The sequence below is a fragment of the Piliocolobus tephrosceles genome, chromosome 10 (assembly GCF_002776525.5).
Source record: "Piliocolobus tephrosceles isolate RC106 chromosome 10, ASM277652v3, whole genome shotgun sequence".
Lineage (NCBI taxonomy): Eukaryota > Metazoa > Chordata > Mammalia > Primates > Cercopithecidae > Piliocolobus > Piliocolobus tephrosceles.
The window spans coordinates 109,586,424-109,609,690 of NC_045443.1; the positions used below are offsets into that span (position 1 = coordinate 109,586,424).

General features: G+C 41.1%; 1 protein-coding gene and 1 pseudogene across 2 annotated transcripts in view; one reads left to right on the forward strand and one right to left on the reverse strand.

The window, feature by feature from the left end:
- The window catches only part of TMEM116 (transmembrane protein 116), a 93,185-nt gene that overhangs the window by 47,503 nt on the left and 22,415 nt on the right, over positions 1–23,267 (reverse strand). For both annotated transcript variants that reach the window (XM_026456570.1, XM_026456569.1), the window contains exon 4: positions 17,758–17,889. In XM_026456570.1, coding sequence (XP_026312355.1) covers positions 17,758–17,889 — 132 coding nt within the window. The remainder of the gene's footprint in view (positions 1–17,757; positions 17,890–23,267) is intronic.
- On the forward strand, positions 18,593–20,106 carry LOC111544447 (annotated as a pseudogene).

Below are 23,267 nucleotides of genomic sequence, written 5' to 3' on the forward strand. Positions count from 1 at the left end.
TAAACTACTGACTTTAGTGAATAATAGTGTACCAATATGGGTTCATTAATTGTAATAAATGTACCACACTAAGGCAAAATGATTATAGGGGAAACTTTGGGAACTAGGGGAGGGTATGGTAGGTACCTGGGAACTCTGTGGTATTTGCCCAATTTTTCTGTAAATCTAAAACTGTTCTAAAAATAAAGTCTATTTTTAAAACCAGCATGATATTTACATAGAGATAAAAAATAATCAGCCTGGCACAGTGGCTCATGCCTGTAATCTCAGCACTTTGGAAGGCTGAGGTGGGCAGATTGCAGGAGCCCAGGGGTTTGAGACCAGCCTGGGCAACATGGTGAAACCTCCTCTCTACAAAAAGTACAAAAATTAACTTGGCGTGGTAGTGTGCACCTGTGGTTCCAGCTACTCTGGAGGCTGAAGTGGTAGGATCACTTGAGCCCAGCAGGTTGAGGCCGCAGTGAGCAGTGGTTGTGCCACTGCTGGGTAACAGAGTGAGACACTATCTCAAAAAAAAAAAAAAGAAAATAGAAAAGAAACTTATCAAATTGTATATTTTAAATGTTTGTGTCCGGAGCCATGAGGCCCGGAATTAGCCGACCTCTGTTGCTTGATCTCCGCAAAGCGGAGACAAGATGGCACATTTCCGGGTTCTTTATTATAAATTGTTCCCGCGGGCCTAAAACTTTTCCTGCGCGGCGCCTAGACTTTTCCCACACGCACCAACCTTTCCCGCGCGTGCGCAAACATTTTCGCGTCCAGGAAGATATGCAGCCTATGGCGCAGGCGCGATCCCCCGCCCGGAAAAATTACAAACCCAGGGCGCATGCGCAATTGTAATTTGAGAGAACCCAGCCCCCTGTTACCAACCTGGCCCAACCTCTTCCCCTGCCAGCCTATATAAGGCATTGCACTGCCACCATTAAACGAGACTTGATCAGGATATTTGTCTTGTCTCCATTTCTTGTGTTTTCTTGTCTCCTCCATTCCCACTCCCCCTTTCAGGGTCTGTTCGACTGTCCTGCAGGTCGGGACACCTGGCGCCCGAACGGGGACCTGGACACAGGGGAAAAAGTGAGGAAGAAGGCACTAAAGTCGGCCGAAATTAAAAGTGGAAGAAAAACTCCTCCGGATGCCGCGGGAGCCTGCCGCGTCAGAACCGGAGGTGAGTAACAGTGCCTGATTATGGGACAAGAATTAAGCCAACATCAGATTTATGTAGGACCGTTAAAAGAGGCTTTAAAAACACGAGGAGTAAAGGTTAAAAAGTAATGATTTGTTTAGATTTTTTGATTTTGTAAAGGATACCTGCCCTTGGTTTCTGCAAGAGGGAACCATTGACATAAAGAGGTGGTGTAGGGTGGGAGACTGTTTTCAAGATTATTATAGTACTTTTGGACCAGAGAAGGTTCCAGTAACAGCCTTTTCTTATTGGAACTTAATCAAGGATATAATAGATAAAAAAGAAAAAGATCCTGAGGTAATGGCAGCAGTTGCTCAGACTGAGGAAATATTAAGAGGCAGTTCCCAAACCGACCTCGAAAAACCCATACCTAGTAAAGAAACAGACTTGATATCACTACAGAGCGACGAAGAGGAAGCTGGGGCCCCCTCGATAACAAATATAGAAACATCAAATAAGAAAAAGGCCAAAAAGTACCCAGTTTTAGCTACAGCTAATGAGAATAAAGGTAAAAGTAACCTTAACCCTTCAGAAGTAGACTGGGATAATTTGGAGGAAGGGGCAGCAAAATATCATAATTCTGACTGGCCACAAACTCTTACTTATCCTCCTCCCTATAATAAGGCTTCTGCCCCCGCAGTTATGGCAGTAATAGACCCAAAAGAGAAGCTCAGAGAAAAGATTGCACAACTTGAAGAGCAAATAAAGCTCGAAGAACTACATCAGTCTTTAATCACTAGATTGCAGAAATTAAGGACAGGAAGTGAGAGCGTTCAATACCCTAAAGGAATAGAGAAACACTCTCACCCTCAGAACCCAGACAGCATGTCCCAAAAGGAAGGTCGCTTGGTAGTAGGGATAGGGAGGATTCCTCTCCTCGAGATGTTTTTCCAGTAACTGAAACTACAGATGCACAGGGCCGAGCCAGGAGACACCACAATGAGTTTGAATTTACTGTAAAAGAACTAAAAACCGCTGTCTTGCAATACGGAGCTACTGCCCCGTACACCCTGGCCATAGTCGAATCTGTGGCCGAAAATTGGCTCACTCCCACAGACTGGAATACCTTAGTTAGAGCAATTCTTTCCGGAGGCGACCATCTAATTTGGAAGTCAGAATTTTATGAAAATTGTAGAGATACAGCCAAGAGAAACCAACAAGCCGGAAATGGTTGGGATTTTGATATGCTAACTGGCTCGGGTAACTACACAGAGACTGATGCTCAGATGCAGTACGATCCCGGACTGTTTTCTCAAATCCAAGCAGCGGCTACCAAAGCCTGGAGAAAACTCCCTGTTAAGGGGGATCCAGGAGCCTCGCTCACGGTGGTCAAACAGGGGCCTGATGAGCCCTTTGCAAACTTTGTACATAGACTTTTAACCACGGCCAGCAGAATATTTGGAAATGCCGAGGCAGGGGTGGATTATGTAAAGCAGCTAGCTTACGAAAACGCTAACCCGGCTTGTCAGGCAGCAATCAGACCTTATAGAAAGAAAACAGACTTAACAGGCTACATCCGCCTCTGTTCCGACATAGGGCCCTCATATCAACAGGGCTTGGCTATGGCTGCTGCCTTTAGTGGACAAACCGTAAAAGACTTCCTCGCTAGTAGAAATAAGAATAGCAAGGGGTGCTTCAAGTGCGGAAAAATGGGACACTTTGCTAGGGATTGTAAGGGAGAGCTAGCTAAGACCTTAGAGGCAAAAGCTCCAGGCCTCTGCCCTAGGTGTAAAAGAGGAAAACACTGGTCCAACGAATGTAAATCTAAAACTGACAATCAAAGAAATCCCCTAACACCTCAACAGGGAAACGGATTGAGGGGCCAGCCCCAAGCCCCGAAACAAGCTTATGGGGTGGTCAGTTTTGTACCAACCAACAACAATCCGTTTCACAACTTAGTAGAGCAACCCCAGGAAGTGCAAGATTGGACCTCTGTTCCACCTCCCACACAGTATTAACCCCTGAAATGGGACCCCAAGCCTTAGGTACTGGGGTATATGGACCCCTACCCTCAAACATGTTTGGATTAATCCTAGGGAGAAGCAGCGTCACCATGAAAGGCCTACAGGTCTTTCCGGGAATAGCTGATAGTGATTACATAGGAGAAATCAAAATCATGGCCAAGGCTATTGACAACATCATTATTATTCCTCAAGGGGATAGAATAGCGCAGTTACTCCTGTTACCATCGCTAAAAACAGCTAATAAAGTCCAATCGCTCCTAAGGGGAAAGGGAGGATTCGGATCCTCAGACATCTACTGGGTACAGCCCATTACTAACCAAAAACCCTCTCTCACCTTATGGCTAGATGGAAAGTTGTTTACAGGACTGATAGACACAGAGGCTGATGTTAACAATTATTAAACAACAAGATTGGCCCGCCAGTTGGCCCACTTCAGAGACCTTAACAAATTTATGAGGAATCGGGCAAACTAATAACCCTAGACAAAGTTCCAAATATCTCACCTGGAGAGATCAAGAAAGTAATTCCGGTCTCATTAAGCCATTTGTTATCCCTGATTTGCCTGTTAACCTTTGGGGTAGAGATCTTCTCTCCCAAATGAGGGTCATGATGTGTAGTCCAAATGATATAGTCACTGCACAAATGTTGGCTCAGGGCTACCACCCTGGGAAAGGGTTAGGAAAAAGAGAAGATGGCATTTTACAGCCAATCCAAGCCATAGGAAAATTGGATAAAAGGGGGCTTGGAAATTTTTAACCGTGGCCATTGACATGCCTGCACCCCAAAAAGGTGCTGACCCAATCACTTGGAAGTCAGATGAACCCGTTTGGGTTGATCAATGGCCACTAACCAATGAGAAGCTTGCTGCTGCCCAACAGTTAGTGCAGGAACAATTAGAAGCAGGACACATTGCAGAAAGCAACTCTCCTTGGAACACCCCCATATTTGTCATAAAAAAGAAATCTGGAAAGTGGAGACTCTTACAAGATTTAAGAGCAGTAAATGCTACTATGGTCCTTATGGGCGCCTTACAGCCAGGGCTACCTTCTCCAGTTGCAATCCCTCAAAGATATTTTAAAATTATCATGGACCTTAAGGATTGCTTTTTTACAATTCCCCTTCATTCTACTGACCAAAAACGATTCGCCTTTAGCTTACCATCTATAAATTTTAGAGAACCAATGAAGCGATACCAATGGAAAGTGTTACCTCAAGGTATGGCCAACAGTCCCACCTTGTGTCAAAAATATGTGGCTACAGCCATACACTCAGTTAGAGAGACATGGAAACAAATGTATATTATACACTATATGGATGACATTCTTATAGCAGGACAAGTAGGAGAACAAGTTTTGCAGTGTTTTGCTCAACTCAAACAAAAACTAACCACAGCGGGGTTACAAATAGCTCCAGAAAATACAACTACAAGACCCTTACACATATTTAGGTTTTCAAATAAATGGACCTAAAATTACTAATCAAAAGGCAGTTATCCGTAAAGATAAGTTACAAACCCTCAATGATTTCCAAAAGCTCCTTGGAGACATAAATTGGCTTCGACCCTACTTAAAACTCACCACGGGAGACTTAAAACCTTTATTTGACACCCTGAGAGGTGACCCCAACCCTAAGTCCCTTAGGTCGTTATCAAAAGAAGCTCTTTTATCACTTAATAGGGTAGAGACGGCCATTGCTGAACAATTTGTTACTAACATAGACTATTCACAGTCATTAACCTTTTTAATCTTTAACACAACACTAACACCTACTGGTTTATTCTGGCAAAATAACCCTATTATGTGGGTCCATTTGCCTTCATCTCCCAAAAAGGTATTACTCCCCTATTATGATGCCATAGCAGATTTAATCATCTTAGGTAGAGACAACAGCAAAAAATATTTTGGAATTGAACCCTCTACGATTATACAACCTTATTCTAAGCCACAAATCCATTGGCTAATGCAAAACACTGAAATGTGGCCGCTTGCTTGCACCTCTTATGCCGGTAACTTAGATAACCATTACCCACCAAATAAGCTTATCCAATTTTGTAAACTACATGCTTTTGTTTTCCCTCATGTCATCAGTAAGACGCCTTTAGACAATGCCTTATTAGTATTCACTGATGGGTCATCCACAGGAACTGCTGCATATACCTTTGCTGACACCACTGTTAAATTCAAAACCAACCATACCTCGGCTCAGCTAGTAGAATTGCAGGCCCTAACTGCGGTGCTGTCAGCCTTCCCTGATCAGGCCCTTAATATTTATACTGACAGTGCATACTTAGCTCACTCAATACCTTTACTTGAGACTGTAGCACAAATCAAACATGTGTCAGACACAGCCAAGTTATTTTTACAATGCCAACAATTAATACATAATAGAACAACTCCCTTCTTTCTTGGACACATTAGAGCTCATTCAGGATTACCAGGACCTCTATCCCAGGGCAACCAACTAGCTGATATGGCAACCAAGACGGTAGCCATAGCTACAAATACAAACCTAGCCCAAGCACAGGCTACTCATGCCTTACACCATCTTAATGCTCAAACTTTGAGACTGATGTTTAAAATAACTAGAGAACAAGCAAGACAAATAGTTAAACAATGTCAGACCTGTATAACATACCTGCCAGTCCCTCACTTAGGAATTAACCCAAGAGGACTAGTTCCCAACATGATCTGGCAAATGGATGTCACCCATTATTCAGAATTTGGTAACTTAAAATACATCCATGTATGTATAGATACATTTAGTGGATTTATACTAGCCACCTTACAAACAGGAGAAGCTACCAAACATGTCACAGCTCATTTACTACACTGTTTTTCCATAGTTGGAAAGCCTAAACAACTAAAAACAGACAATGGTCCTGGCTATACATCCAAAGCCTTTCAAGACTTCTGTCTTAAATTACAAATAAAACACATTACTGGAATTCCATATAATGCTCAAGGACAAGGAATAGTTGAAAGAGCACACCTATCCTTAAAAACCACCATTGACAAAATAAAAAAGGGAGAATGGCACCCTACTAAGGGCACCCCTAGAAATATCCTTAATCACACACTTTTTATTTTAAATTTTTAAAATTTGGATAACCTCAACAGATCAGCAGCCGATCAATTTTGGCATTCTGAGTCCAAAAAACAATTTGCCATGGTTAAATGGAAAGACCCCTTAGACAACACATGGCATGGTCCAGACCCAGTGTTAATCTGGGGAAGAGGCTCAGTTTGTGTTTTTTCTCAAACTCATGATGCAGCCAGATGGCTACCAGAGCGACTGGTAAGACAGGTACCTAACAATAGCCAATCCAGGGAGTAATTTTCTCCCTGAGAGTACTTTTTTCCTCTATTGCAGAGATGAACTCCAACTACAAGCCCTTCTGGACCATGGTGCTGATTTGCCAAGCATTCCAGGTTTATGCCGGCTTCGGTTATCCCCATGAGGCCCGTGCATATATACAACAATGATACGGAGAAGTGCTGTTTCTATGCCAACAAATCTGGGATCGTCAGAGATAAAATCAGGCGTCTACAAGAAGACCTAGAGAAACGACGAAAAGAAATAACCAATAACCCGTTTTGGACTGAGTTCCATGGACTCCTTCCCTATCTTATGCCATTCCTGGGCCCCCTGCTTTGCCTATTGCTCTTACTCTCTGTAGGACCTTTGGTCTTTAATAAGCTCATGACATTCCTTAAGGAACAAGTCAAGGCTATCCAAGCGAAACCTATACAGGTCCATTATCATCACCTAGAACAAGAAGATCGCGGTGGTTCATACTCACACCCATTATGACCACCTTCCCTATGCGCTGAACTGGACAGCCAATGACGGGTAAGAGAGTATCATCTCTCACTAACCTAAGACAGGAGGGCCTTCATAAGCTACTGCCTAATCCCATGACGGGTACCAGTGATGAGATGTATTACTCCAACCTAAGACAGGCGCAGTTCCCGAGGGACAATCTTCTAGCCACAATTATATATAAAAAAAGGGGGACCTGTCCGGAGCCATGAGGCCCGGAATTAGCCGACCTCTGTTGCTTGATCTCCGCAAAGCGGATACAAGATGGCACATTTCCGGGTTCTTTATTATAAATTGTTCCCACGCACGCCTAAAACTTTTCCTGCACGCGCCTAGACTTTTCCCGCGCGCACCAACCTTTCCCGCGCGTGCGCAAACATTTTCGCGCCCAGGAAGATATGCAGCCTATGGCGCAGGCGCGATCCCCCGCCCGGGAAAAATTACAAACCCACGGCGCATGCGCAATTGTAATTTGAGAGAACCCAGCCCCCCGTTACCGCCCTGGCCCAACCTCTTCCCCTGCCAGCCTATATAAGGCATTGCACTGCCACCATTAAACGAGACTGGATCAGGATATTTGTCTTGTCTCCATTTCTCGTGTTTTCTTGTCTCCTCCATTCCCACTCCCCCTTTCAGGGTCTGTTCGACTGTCCTGCAGGTCAGGACATGTTTGCAATTATACCTCAATTAATCTGTTTAAAAAATAAACAAATAGAGTAACATCACAGAAAATGATGGAGTACAGAACTCTAAAAATCTATCCTTCCACTAAAGCAACAATTAAGCTGGATAAAAACCAGTCAAAACCAACTTTTGAGCACTAGAATCTAATCAAAATTTTACAAAACCCAGGGGAATGCTTAGTGAAGGAAGACACGGTAAATTTTGGTAAGAGAGTCTTATGGCATTTTAATTTACCCCCCTTACCACTCCCAACACCCTAATTAAATAATAACTGTGGGGACAGCAGTCAGCATTCCTCTTGCAGGTTGTTAGTGCCACAGGGATCAATATGGACCTTATTCTCAAATAATTGTAGCTATGTGTTTTGGTGTGTCTGGTCCTTCCCTGCAGGATCAACATAGGGGCTTGCTTTTATTTCATCCACCTTGAAATTTTCTCAGAGCAGGAGTGGCCTCAAAGACAGCATATGTCAAAAGTACTTAGAGGAAAATACATTAGCCACAGCCTTCTGGGGCAAGGGATAACAGACAGATCAAACAGCAGAGAGAACCAAAAGCCTGGGAAAGAGTCTGGGGAAGGAAATACATGGGGAAATAAGAACTCTGAAAAAAATCCTGTATATTTAGTATTCATAATAGCTAAGATATGGAATCAACCTAAGAGTCCATCAATAGATGAATGGATAAAGAAAATATGCTTTATATACATAATGGAATACTATTCAGCCTTTAAAAGGAAGAAAATTTTGTCATTTGTAACAACAGGATAAACTTGGAGTATATTATCCTAACTGAAATAAGCCAGACACAGAAAGACCAATACTGCATAATTTCACTTATGTGTGAAATTATAAAAAGTTGAATTCATAAAAGTAGATTGTAGAATGGTGATTACCAGGAGCTAGGAGGTGGGGAGGAGGCATACTGGGGATCCATTAGTCACAGTATATAAAATTTCAGTTAGGATAAAAAAGTTCAGGATATCTATTGTACAACATGGTGACTATAGTCAACAATATTATATACTTGAAAATTGCCAACAGAGTAGATTTTAAATGTTCTCACCACAAAATGTTAAGATGTGAAGTAATGGATATGTTGACTAACATGATTTAGCCATTCCAAAATGTATACATATATCAAAACATTATGTTTTACATCATAAAGGCATACAATTTTTTTTTTTTTTTTTTTGAGACAGTCTCGCTCTGTTGCCCAGACTGGAGTGCAGTGAGATAATCTCAGCTCACTGCAACCTCTGCCTCCCGGGTTCAAGCAATTCTCCTGCCTCAGCCTCCTGAGTAGCTGAAACCACAGGTGCACACCACCATGCCCGGCTAATTTTTTGTATTTTAGTAGAGACAGGGTTTCATCGTGTTGCCCAGGCTGGTCGCAGACTCCTGAGCTCAGGCAATCTGCCCTCCTTGGCCTCCCAAAGTGCTGGAATTACAGGCGTGAACCACAGCGCCTGGCCAATGCATACAATTTTTATTTGTCAATTTAGAAAATCAATCAATCAATCAGTAAGAAAAGTCCATGCAGATACTGGGGAATCTAGAAGGCCATATGCATGTCCAGAGTGGGACACATACTCAGAAAAAAATCTACATTTCCAACTCCTATGGACATTCAGGCTTCATGCAAGTAGGAAGCAAAGGCTAAGGCAGAGGTGTAAATGACCTAGCTAAGCACTGAAACAATGCCCCAATACAGAACCAATCTGCAAAGACCATGAAAGGTTTTTGTTTGTTTGTTTTTGTATGAGGAATCTAAGGAAATTTCTGACCAATCACAAGCTCACCACTAAGGTAATGTAAAGATACTTCAGTGACTACATAAAGCAAAGAATACAGTCTTTAAAAATAATAGTTTAGGCTGGGCACAGTGATTGATGACTGTAATCCCACTTTGGGATTATACTTTGGGAGGTTGAGGTGGGAAGACCACTTGAGCACAGGAGTTCAAAACTAGCCTGGGCAACATAGTGAGACCTTGTCTATCCCTCTTAAAAAAAAAAAAAAAAATAGCTGGGGCCAGGCATGGTGGCTCCCGCCTGTAATCCCAGCACTTTGAGACGCCGAGGCAGGCAGATCACCTGAGGTCAGGAGTCTGAGACCAGCCTGACCAATATGGTGAAACCCCATCTCTACTAGAAATACAAAAATTAGCTAGGCATGGTGGCATGTGCCTGTAATCCCAGTCACTTGGGAGGCTGAGGCAGGAGATTTGCTTGAGTCTGGGAGGCGGAGGTTGCAGTGAGCTGAGATCACGCCACTGTACTCCAGCCTGGGCAATGAGACAAGACTCTGTCTCAAAAAAATAAAAACCACAAAATTAGCTGGGCATGGTGGCATGCACCTGTGGTCCCAGCTACTTGGGGGTCTGAGGTGGGAGTATTGCTTGAGCCCAGGAGGTCGAAGCTGCAATGAGCTGTGATTGAACCACTGCACTCCAGCCTGGGAGACAGAGCAAGACCCTGTCTCAAACAATAATAATAGTAATAATAATAATAGTTTAGAAATGGAAAATTGGAACAGACCTATCACTAACTAGTAAGGAGATTTAATCAGTAATCAAAAAGTTTCCCCAAACACAAAGCCTAGAACCAAATGGCTTTACTGGTAAATTCTATCAAACACTTAGAGAATAATTACCACCAAAATCTGTCAAGTTATTCCAAAAAGTTGAATAGGATGCAATGCTTCCCAACTCATTCTATGAAGCCAGTTTAGCAAAGCCAGACAATGACACTACAAGAAAACAACAGACCAATATCCCTGATGAAAACTGTTGTAAAAATCCTCAACAAAATAGTAGCAAACAAAATTCAACAGCACATTAAAAGGATTATACACCATGACGAAATAGGTGCTATTCCTGGAATGCAAGAATGGTTCAATACACAAAAATCAATTAACATATCACATTAATAGAAGTAAGGAAAAAACTATATGACTATTTCAATTAATGCAGAAAAGCATCTGACAAAATTCAATACCCTTTCATGATTAAAAAAAAAAAAAAGCCACCAAAAAAACCCCCAAACTAGGAACAGAAGGAAACTATCTCAACAAAATAAAGGCCAGTACATATATACACTGGAGTACTATTCAGCAATAAAAAAAAATGAGATCTGTCATTTGCAACAACATAGATGGAACTGGAGATCATTATATTAAGTGAAACAAGCCAGGCACAGAAAGGCAACCATCGTATATTTGCAGCTATTTGTGGAATCTAAAAATCAAAACAATTGAACTCATAGACATAAAGAGTAGAAGGATGGTACCAGAAGCTGGGAAGGGTAGTGGGAAGGTAGGAAGGAGTTGGAAATGGTTAATGGGTACAAAAAATATATATAGTAATGGGTACAAAATATATATATAATAATGGGTACAAAAACATATATAGTTAGAAAGAATAAATAAGACCTACTATTTGATAGCACAACAAGGTGACTAGAGTCAACAATAACTTAATTGTACAGTTTAAAAGAATTGAAACAGTATAATTGTATTGCTTATAACACAAAGGAAAAATGCTTGAAGGGATGGATAACCCCATTCTCCATCATGTGATTATTTTACACTGCATGCCTGTATCAAAATATTTCATGTACCCCCATAAATATATATATCTACTATGTACCCACAACATTAAAGAAAATTGTTTTAAATGTTACCAATTTATAGTCTTCCTCCACCAGAGGTATATAACAATTCCCATTTTATTATACATTTACCAATATTAAATCATTTCATAAACAAAAAAGCAAAAACAAAATAAAAAAAAATAAAGGCCATAAATGAAAAGCCCAGAGAAAACATCATACTCAATGATGAAAGACAAAGCTTTGGCCGGGCGCGGTGGCTCAAGCCTGTAATCCCAGCACTTTGGGAGGCCGAGACGGGCGGATCACGAGGTCAGGAGATCGAGACCATCCTGGCTAACACGGTGAAACCCCGTCTCTACTAAAAATACAAAAACTAGCCGGGCGAGGTGGCGGGCGCCTGTAGTCCCAGCTACTCCGGAGGCTGAGGCAGGAGAATGGCATAAACCCGGGAGGCGGAGTTTGCAGTGAGCTGAGATCCGGCCACTGCACTCCAGTCCGGGCGACAGAGCGAGACTCCGCCTCAAAAAAAAAAAAAAAAAGAAAGAAAGACAAAGCTTTTCTTCCAAGTTCAGAACAAGATGAGGATGCCTGCTTTTACCACTTCTATTCAATATAGTTTTCGAAGTCCTAGCTAGGTCAATAAAACAAGAAGAAATAAAAGATAATGAAATTGAAAAGGAAGATATAAAATCATATTTGTTTGCAGATAACACAATCTTATATGTAGAAAACTCTAAAGATTACACATGCGCACACACATACACATGCAACTGTTCAAACAATTAATAGAATTCAGTCAAGTAGCCAGATACAAAACAACATGCAAAAATCAGATGCACTTCTATGTATCAACATGAACAATCCAAAAAAGAAATTACGAAAATAATTCCATTTACAATATCATTAAAAACAATAAAATACTTAGGAATAAACTTAACCAAGGAGGCAAAAGACTTGTACACTAAACAGTATAAAACCTTGCTAAAAGAAATTAGAGAAGACACCAATAAATAGAAAGATACCCATGTTTATGGACTGGAAGAGTTACTACTGTAGTTTTTTGTTTTTTGTTTTTTTGAGACAAGGTCTCGCTCTGTCGCTCAGGCTGGAGTGTCGTGGTGGAATTATGGCTCACTGCAGCCTCAACCTCTTGGGTTCAAGCAATTCTCCCATCCCAGCCTCCAGAGTAGCTGGAATTACAGGCGCACACCACCACACCCAGCTAATTTTTGTATTTTTTGTAGAGACAGGGCCTCGCCATGTTTCCCAGGCTGTTCTCAAACTCCTGGACTCAAGCGATTTGCCTGCCTCAGCTTCCCAAAGCGTTGGGATTGTAGGCATGAGCTACCACACCTGGCTGAAACACTTACTGTTGTTAAGATGTTCAATACTACCCTAAGTGACTGACAGATTCAATGCAATCCCTATCAAAATCACAATAACTTTTTTTTTTTTGCAGAAATAAAATATACCATACTAAAATGCATATTGAATCTCAAGGGACCCTGAATAGCTAAAACAATCTTGAAAAAGAAGAGGCCGGGCATGATGCCTCACGCCTGTATTCCCAGCACTTTGGGAGTTTGAGGTAGGAGGATCACTTGAGCCCAGAGGTTTGAGACCAGCCTGAGCAACATGGCAAGATCCTATCTCTACAGATAAAAAAAAAAAAAAAAAAAAAAAAAAGCCAGGTGTGGTGACATGTACCTGTGGTCCTAGCTACTCAGGAGGCTGAGACAGGAGGATTACTTCAGCCCAGAAGGTCGAGGCTGCAGTGAGCCAAGATCATGCCACTGCACTCCAGCCTGGGCGACAGAGCAAGACCCTGTCTCAAAAAGTAAAAAGAATAAAAAGTTGGAAGACTCACACTTTCTGGTTTCATATAGACCGAATGGATCAGAATTTAAAGCCCAGAAATAAATCCTACATATATAATCAAATGATTTTGACAAGGGTGCCACAATCATTCAATGGGGAAAGGACATTCTTTTCAACAAATGGGGCCAGGCATGGTGGTTCATGCCTGTAATCCCAGCACTACGGAAGGCTGAGGCAGGAAGACTGCTTGAGCCCAAGAGTTCAAGACTAGTGTGAGCACCATAGGAGACCCCATCTCTACCAAAAATACAAAAATTATCCAGGTGTGGTGGCATGCACCTATAGTCCCAGCTACTTGGGAGGCTGAGGTGGGAAGATCAATTGAGCCCAGAAGGTCGAGGCTACAGTGAGGCATGATCATGTCACTGCACTCCAGCCTGGGTAACAGACGAAGACTCTGTCTCAAATAAATAAATAAATGGTACCAGGAAAACTGAACATCCACATGCATGAGAATGAAATTGGACCCTTACTTTACACCACATACAAAAATCTACAAATAGATCAAAGACTTAAATGTAAGACTAAAACTATAAAACTCTTAAAAGAAAACATAGTGTAAAAGCTTCATAATGTTGGATTTAAAAATGATTTCTTGGGTAAGACATCAAAAACATAAGCAACAAAAGAGAAAATGAACTGTAACAAAATTTATAAAACTTATGTGCATCAGAGGACACAACAGAATAAAAAGGCAGACTACAGAATGGGAGACAATATTTGCACATTGTATGTCTGACAGGGGATTAATATAAATACTTTATAAATAACTCTTACAGCTCAGTAACAAAAAAGCAAACAATCTGATTAAAAAATGGGGAAGGGGCTGGGCATGGTGGTTCACACCTGTAATCCCAGCACTTTGGGAGGCCAAGGCAGGCAGATTGCTTGAAGTCAGGAGTTCAAGACTAGCCTGGCCAACATGGTGAAACCTCATCTCTACTAAAACTACAAAGATTAGCCAGGTGTGGTGGCACACACCTGTAATCCCAGCTACTCAGGAGTCTGAGGCAGGAGAATCACTAGAACACAGAAGGTGGAGGTTGCAGTGGGCCAAGATAGCGCCACTGCACTCCAGCCTGGGTAAGAAAGCGAGACTTCATGCCCCCTAAAAAAATAAAATAAAAAAATAAGGGAAAGGACTTGAAGAGACATTTCTTCAGAAGATATATAAATGGCCAATAAGCACATGAAAAGTTATCCAACATTACTAATGATTAGAGAAATGTAAATCAAAACCACAATGAGATACCACTTTGTACCCATTAGGATGGCTATTACTTAAAAAAAAAAAAAAAAAAACCAGCAACAAATGTTGGCATGAATGTGGAAACCGGGGCACTGTGCACTGCTGTTATAGAAAATATGGTGTTTCCTAAAAAAATCAAACACAGAATTTCCATCTGATCCTATAATTCTACTCCTGAGTATATGTACAAAAGAACTGAAAGTAGGGGCTCAAACGTATTTGTACGTCAATATTCACAACATCTAAAAGGTGGAAGTAACCCAAGTGTCCACTGACAGATAAACAGATAAACCAAATGTGGTCTATCCATACAATGGAATATTACTCAGCCTTCAAAACACAGGAAATTCTGACACATGCTACAACAAGATAAACCTTAAAGACATGCTAAGTGAAATAAGCCAGATACAAAAGGACAAATATTATGTGATTCCAGATTGAGACCATCCTGGCTAACATGGTGAAACCCCATCTCTAGTAAAATACAAAAAAAAAAATTAGCTGGGCATGGTGGCATTTGCCTGTAGTCCCAGCTGCTCGGGAGGCTGAGGCAGGAGAATCGCTTGAACCTGGGAGGCAGAGGTTGCAGTGAGCCGAGATTATGCCACTGCACTCCAGCCCGGGCAATAGTGTGAGGCTCTGTCTCAAAAACAAAAACAAAACACAAACTAGTGTGTGTAAGCCCTCTCCAGCTCATCCCTGATTACAAGTAAGAATCCTAGGAAAAATATAAAACACAACCACTTGAAGACTCTGAAAAGTAAACAAAAACAGGTAGATTGTGGAAAGGAGTCAAACTTGGAGAAGTAAACTGAACAGAAGAAGTGAGTTTCCCAAACTTTTTCCTCTCTTTTCTCTTAGTTTTGCTCAAGCATGTACTTCAGTCATGATGGTGCTCAATGAAGGCACCTACAACTCTAATAGAAATCTATCTTAAGGAAACAGAGATCAGAAAAGGGCTCCCTTTGGGCAGGAAAGTATGGAGAGAATCCTAGAAGAAAGGCAGCCAGGAAAAGGGATGCTTTAATTCTCTGTATTAATCCAAACAAGTCTCAGTCTAACCTGTCTACTACACACGTGCATGACAGTCTCAAACCAACATAGCCAAGGCTTGCTTATAGAACTAAACTGAGATTTGAACCATTGTCCACAGATGATGAGACCAAATTTACATTCTAAACCTAATCAGGTTGCCTGCTAAAGGTATTAACAATCTCTAGAGAGTTACAAAAGGACCCAGATTCTATGCAACATAGTACTCATAACATCTAAGATGCAATCCTAAATTACCTGACATACAAAGAATAGGAAAATGTGACCCATTCTCATGGGAGAAGATAATCAACAGACACCAGCCTAAAGACATTGGAAATATCCAACAAATATTTTTAAAAGCAGTTATTATACTACATAGCTCAACGAGGTAAAGGAAAACATATCTGAAATGATTTGGAGGGTGATGGAAACAGGAATGTTTGTTATCTTGATTGTGGTGATGATTTCACAGGGGAATACATCTGTAAAAACTGATTAAATTATACACCATAAATACATATAGTTTACTATAGATACAGCTCAATAAAGTTGTAAAAAAAAAAAACAAAGTAACAGGCTGGGTGCCGTGGCTCATGCCTATAATCCCAGCACTTTGGGGGGCCAAGACAGGCAGATCACGAGGTCAGGAGATTGAGACCATCCTGGTTAACATGGTGAAACCCTGTCTCTACTAAAAATACAAAAAATTAGCTGGGCGTGGTGGCAGGCACCTGTAGTCCCAGCTACTTGGGAGGCTGAGGCAGGAGAATGGTATGAGCCCGGGAGGTGGAGCTTGGATGGCACCAGTGCACTCCAGCCTAGATGACAGAGCAAGACTCTGTCTCAAAAAAAAAAAAAAAAAAAAAAGAAAGTAACATTAACCACATCTGTACCAAGCACAAAGTAAATATTATTAATGAACATTTTACAGATTAGGAGACTGAAGTTCAGAAAGATTAGGTACTGGCCAAACATTACAAAGTTAATCAGGTCCAGGATTCTAATATAGACTTTTCTGATCAAAGACTATAATTATCTGAGTAAACAATACAGTCTTAATTCTATTTAATTCATGAGGTTATTAGCGGGACTGAGCAAAGTATGACTCTAAAACTTTTTAAACTCATACGAGATTGGTAATATATTAGTGCACAGATTTTATACCACCAATTATATATCATTAATTTCTTACTAAATTGAAAGAAATTACCCCCTAGTAACAAATTCCAAAGGAAATATCTAGCAGTGAGCATAGGCTGCATTTTAACCTTTACTTTTTTCACACCACATGTCTCAGAAATATAGAAGCAGTATTATATACTGATGGCGCTATGTGAATTAATCCATTGGTAAAATTCATGAAAGATATACGATCCATATATGATTATCTGTAGTATTTTCAAAATCCAATGTTTATTTTATTCTTGTAACACAAAACCATCCAATCATTTCAAATGATGTTATAGAAAAGTATTTCATTACCTGGAAGTATGGTCACAATATGTTGAATAATAAAAACAGGTATAAAAAAGTATTCATTGGCTGGGGACGGTGGCTCACACCTGTAATCCCAGCCTGAGGCTGGCAGATCATGAGGTCAAAAGATCAAGACCATCCTGGCCAACATGGTGAAACCCAGTCTCTACTAAAAGTACCAAAATTAGCTGGGCCTGGTGGTGCACGCCTGTAGTCCCAGCTACTTGGGAGGCTGAGGCAGGAGAATCACTTGAACCTAGGAGGCGGAGCTTGCAGTGAGCCGAGATTGCGCCATTGTACTCCAGCCTGGTGACAGACTGAGTCTCAGTCTCAAAAAACAAAAAAAAATAATCCCAGCACTTTGGGAGTTCAAGGTGGGCGGATCACGAGGTCAGGAAATAGAGACCATCCTGGCAAACACAGTGAAACCCCGTCTCTATTAAAAATACAAAAAATTACTCAGGCATGGTGGCGGGCGCCTGTAGTCCCAGCTACTTGGGAGGCTGAGGCAGGAGAATGGCGTGAACCTGGGAGGCGGAGCTTGCAGTGAGCCAAGATCACGCCACTGCACTCCAGCCTGGGAGAGAGAGCGAGACTCCGTCTCAAAAAAAAAAAAAAAAAAAAAAAAAAAATTAAAGAGTAAAGATAATATTATTTATCTTTTTGCTTCTCTGAATTTTCAAAATTTTCTATAATAAATAAATAGTATTTTTGTATGAAAAAAGATAAAAGCTATTGTTTCAAAATGTAACAATAAATAAATGGGTCTCCACTTCCCAAGGTGAATCATCTTTGTTTCTATTTAGATCTGAGTGTGCCTTTCTTGCAAGGTGCAGTGACAGTCTTGTAGCACTTACCTGTCCCACTGCTTGTAGGTTATAGCAGATGATGTCCTTATTTGCTACAGAAGCTCCATAGAGAAGTGTCTCTGTGAGCCAGCAAAGTCCCAGGAGCAGGTCACAGAAGCTCAGATAAAAAAGTGGTCTTATCTGTCAAAGTAATAAAATCCTCATTTCATACATGATGTAGCTAGAAGAATGTTAACAACGTAACAATTCTTACATTTTATGTTTCTAGTAGGAAACTGGCATCATTTTTCTGGGGCCTCTGCCATTGGCTGATTGTGGGGAATGCAAATGAAGACTACAGATAGGAAGGAATCTATAACCACTATAACTACAATTATCCCAACTGTTCTGGAATCAGAGTACTCATGGATAGATTAGTACTGACACTTCTTACTCACAGGGACACTCCTTTCTTAGGTACAGGGTTAAAAAAAGAGTGGAAAGATAAGAAATTTTGCAGTGGACATGTACCACAAGGAGACAATTGAGAGTGCTTTAGTGGCACAGGCAACATCTTCTACTTTTTTTTTTTTTTTTTTTGAGACAGAGTTTTGCTCTGTCACCCAGGCTAGAGTGCAGTGGCACGATCTCAGCTCACTGCAAGCTCCGCCTCCCAGGTTCACACCATTCTCCTGCCTCAGCCTCCCAAGTAGCTGGGACTACAGGCGCCTGCCACTGCGCCCGGCTAATGTTTTGTATTTTTAGTAGAGACAGTGCTCCATCATGTTAGCCAGGATGGTCTCGATCTCCTGACCTCATGATCCACCCGCCTCGGCCTCCCAAAGTGCTAGGATTACAGGTGTGAGCCACTGCGCCCGGTGGCAACATCTTCTAAATATAAAAAATGAGGTAGTTTGCTAAGTGTTTAGGGATGTGGCTGAAGACTTAAAGAAAATGAAAACATGTTTATAGTAATAAAAAGTCAGGGTAAAAAGTCAGTAATACTGAAAAATGTCAGAATGAACTGTACATGTTGCCTTTCAATTTCTGACCACACTGGTGAAATTTGTCTGCTTATCCTTCTCCTTTTGGCATCCCCATTCCCACTTATCTAAAAATAGTTTTGGTCCTTCTGTGGAGAAAATTATAAAACATTTATTGAGGGACTCCTAAAGGAGGTCTAAAGTGAAGAAATATGTCATATGCTTATAGATTGTAAGACGCAATACTATAAAAATTTCAATTCTGCCTACATTGTTCTATAGATTAAATGCAATCTCAACGAAATCTCAACCTACTTTCCTGTGGAACTTGACAAGCTGACTCTAAATCTGATGTAGAAATACGAAATATCACCCTGTGAGCCACAATCCAAGGGAGTAACGGTTGGGTGTTTGGCATCTTAGGGAGAAGCTCTCATCCATGGCACACCTGGCATGGGCAAACCCCTTTAACGCACCACACCTGCAGCTTGTGGACAATGGCCTCACGGACCTCCACAGCAGCCCCACAGGATCCACAGGCCTTCCTCACTGCTCTCTTAACCTGGCAGCTGCTGCCTTATAAAAGTACAGTTGTGATTTTGACTCCACGAAGTATTATGCACTGTGTGGCTCTCATGGGGTCTTAGGTTGTGGTCTGACACACACTGTGGTCATTCCCCTAGGTTTAGTGAAATGCTGTATGCAGGTGGACCCCCAAAAGTACAAGGGCATATTTAACGGATTCTCAGTTACACTTAAGGAGGATGGTGTTCATTGTTTGGCTAAAGGACGGGCTCTAACTTTCACTGGTCACTCCATGCAGGGGCTCTGCAAGTTTGGCTTTTGTGAAGTCTTTAAAGTTTTGTACAGCAACATACTCCCAGAGCATGTTATCTCTGGTGCACATCACTATATTTGGCTGCCTCTGCCAGTGCTGAATTATTTGCTGTAATTGCCCTATGGAAGCTGCTAAGGTTCAAATTCAAACCCAACCAGGTTAGACCAAGACTTTGAGGGATGCAGCTTCCAAGATGTATAAGGAAGAAGGCCTAAAAACATTCTACAGAGGGGTTGCTCCTCTCTGGATGAGACAGATAGCATATGCCATGATAAGTTTGCCTGCTTTTAAGGTACTGCTGAAACATTGTACAAGTTTGTGGTTCAGAAGCCCTGCAGTGAATGTTCAAAGGCAGAGAAGCTGGTTGTAACATTTGTAGCAGGTTACATACCTGGAGTGTTTTGTGCAATTGTTTCTCACCCTGATGATTCTGTGGTATTTGTGTTGAATAAAGAAAAAGGTAGCAGTGCTTCTCAAGTTCTCCAGAGACTTGGATTTAAAGGTGTATGGAAGGGACTGTTTGCCTGTATCATTATGACTGGTACTCTGACTGCACTAAAGTAGTTTATCTATGATTCTAAATGCCAGAATCTCTGAAGAAGCGGCTTGGGTTAACTTAGCAGATAGATCAAAGTAAATGTGGACTGAATCTGCTTGCTGATCAGTGCTGAAAAAAGTACAAAAGGAACTTTCATATATTTGACAGTGTAGGAAATTGTCTGTTCCTGATATTATTACTATAGTACTCTTGCTTAAGTCAAGAATTTCAAATTTACTGTTGAAATAAACCCAATTCTTCAGGGAAAAAAATACGAAATATTAAGATAACCAAGACACTCTTAAAAAAGAAAGAAGGAGAACTTGCCCCACCTCATCTTAAGACTTATTGCAAGATCTGGCCAGCAGCCTGCAATGCGACAGGGCTCTTTCTTTGTTGCCAGACGGATTGGCAGGTTGAGAAATAAAAGACAAACACGAAATAGTGAAAGCTGGGTCCAGGGGGGTCACCACCTTCTGGTCCTGCAATGCCACCAATGCACTGGATATACCAGCATTTATAAGTTTAGTGAGGGCAGGGGTAGGTTAGTGAGGGATTTAGTGTCGTTTGATTATGAGGTGAGATGATCACATGGAGATGAAATAATTCTTTAACATAACATCAGTATGCAGAAGTGCAATATACAGAGATAAGAATTTACAATATAGTGTGTGCATCAGCAATTTCTAACAGAGCCTTGAAACAGAAACACAGTCTATCCATAACCTATGTTTAGTAAGATACTAATCAGCAATAATAACTGCAGTAAAAGCTGGTTGCAAACAATCAATAGAAACAGGACGTGAAACAACCAGTTAGACCACAAATTCTCAGAAGGGAGTATGCCTTAACCCTAAAAAGACCTAGAAGAGCCGTGGCAAGATAAGGGCGTTTATAACCCTATCTTATCCATATGAACAGGTGCCCCTCATGTGTCCGTTTATAGGCTCTCCACAAGGGTCTCATTCCATTCCCAGAGCTATGAACATCTGCTTTTCTGGGATAGGAATCTTGGTGATGTGAAACCTCCCTGACTGCACATCCGTTTATAGGCTCTCTGCAGGGGGAAGCACATCACGTGCTGTTGGCTCATTTTGGCAGTCCAACCTGACATTGTCTTTACACAGTCCTGCATGCAATTTTGTAATTACAATAATCAGAAGCATTTCATCTTTTATTCCGTAGCAATAGTTTTAGGGGGTCTCCCTACAAAGACTAACATAGACCTAGAGAGAAGATACTGTGGTACTAGTACAGGGATGGACAAATAGGTGAAGAGAATGAAACTATCCCAAATTAAGCCCAGCAATATATATATAGATCTCTGATGTATGATATAAGTGGCTTTTTCAATCAGTGGAGAAGAGACAGTCTTTTCAAAATATGAAGCTAGAACAATTGGGTATCCATACAGGGAAAAAAAAATGAAATTAGGCTCCTACTTTGTATCACACTACATTCAAAACATCAGTTCTAGGACGGGCACGGTGGCTCATGTCTGTAATCCCTGCACTTTGGGAGGTGGGCAGATCACCTGAGGTCAGCAGTTCAAAACCAGCCTGGCCAACATGACAAAACCCCCTCTCTACTAAAAATACAAAAATTAGCTGGGCATGGTGGTGGGCATCTGTAATCCCACCTACTCAGGAGGCTGAGGCAGCAGAATCATTTGAACCCAGGAGGCAGAGGTTGCAGTGAGCCGAGATTGCGCCACTGCACTCCAGCCTGAGCAACAGAGTGAGACTCCATCTAATCAGTTCTAGGCCAGGCTCAGTGGATTATGACTACAATCCTAACACTTTGGGAGGCCGAGGGAGGAGATCTGCTTGAGCCCAGGAGTTCAAGACCAGACTGGGCAACATGGTGAGACTCCATCTCCACAAATAAAATAAAAAACAAAAAAATTAGCTGGGCATGGTGACACACACTTGTGGTCCCAGCTACTTGGGAGTCTGAGGCAGGAGGATCACTTGAGCCCAGGAGGTCGAGGCTGCAGTGAGCCATTAATGCATCACTGTACTTCAGCCAGGGCAACAGAACAAGACCCTGTCTCAAAAAAAAAAAAAAAAAAAAAAATCCGTTCCAAGTGGTTTAAAGACCAAAATGTGAAAGGGCAAAAACTATAAACCTTTTTTTTACATTCTATGTCATTTTATTCCATAGCAATAGTTTCAGGGGGTCTGCTATGTTAGTACAAAGACTAACATAGACCTAGAGAGAAGTGCAAGCAAACCTCACCTCGTTTTGTCCTCCTTTGCCCTGCCAAAGACTTCTGATATGTTTTAACATCTCCCTATACATAGGGTCCTCTCCTTTCCTTTTCCTCTTTCCCCCTTTCCCTTTCCTGAGAGTCCAAATGGCCATAAACATATGAAAATATGCCCTACCTTATTAGTAATAAAGGAAATGAAAAATTAAAACTACAATAAGAAAATAATTATACACCCATGGCAAAAATTTTAAGTCTGATAACAGAGAGTATTAATGGGAACAAAAAGCAACAGGACCCTTTATACACTGCTGGCACAACCAGTTGGAAAAGAGTTTGGCATTAATTTAGGGGCAGTGGAAATCCTATGACAATTCTGATATTGGGCAAATACACTAGATAAACTTGTGCATTTGTGCACCAGAAAACATGTACAAGAATGCTTATAGCAGCATAATGTACAAGAGTGCTTATACAAGAATGCTTATTATGTACAAGAAAACATGTACAAGAATGCTTATAGCAGCATAAGCAGGTAAATAAACTCTAGTATATTCATACTACAGAATACCAAACATCAATGAAAATGAAATGACCTTGTGCTCTATACAACATGGATACATCTCACAAATAATATTGAGGGATAAAAGCAACTCACAAAACAATACATACAAAAACACATATAGCATTATTCCATTTATATCGAGTTCAAAAACGAGCAAAACTAAATTGTTTAAACATACATACATTTCTGGTAAACTGTACATAAGAGTAAAAAAATGCTTATCACAAAAATCTGGATACTGATTATCTCTAAAGGTGAGAGGGAGAGCTGTGATTGGGAAGAACCTCAACAGGTATATGTCTGGAGGTACAGGTAATGTTCCATTTCTTGTCACTAGTGTTTGTTTATAATCATTCTTTAAACAGTACATATATGTTTCATGCATTCTAGTTCATGTCTGATATATCTCACAATAAAAAAATACATTTACAAATTTTAAAGTCCTG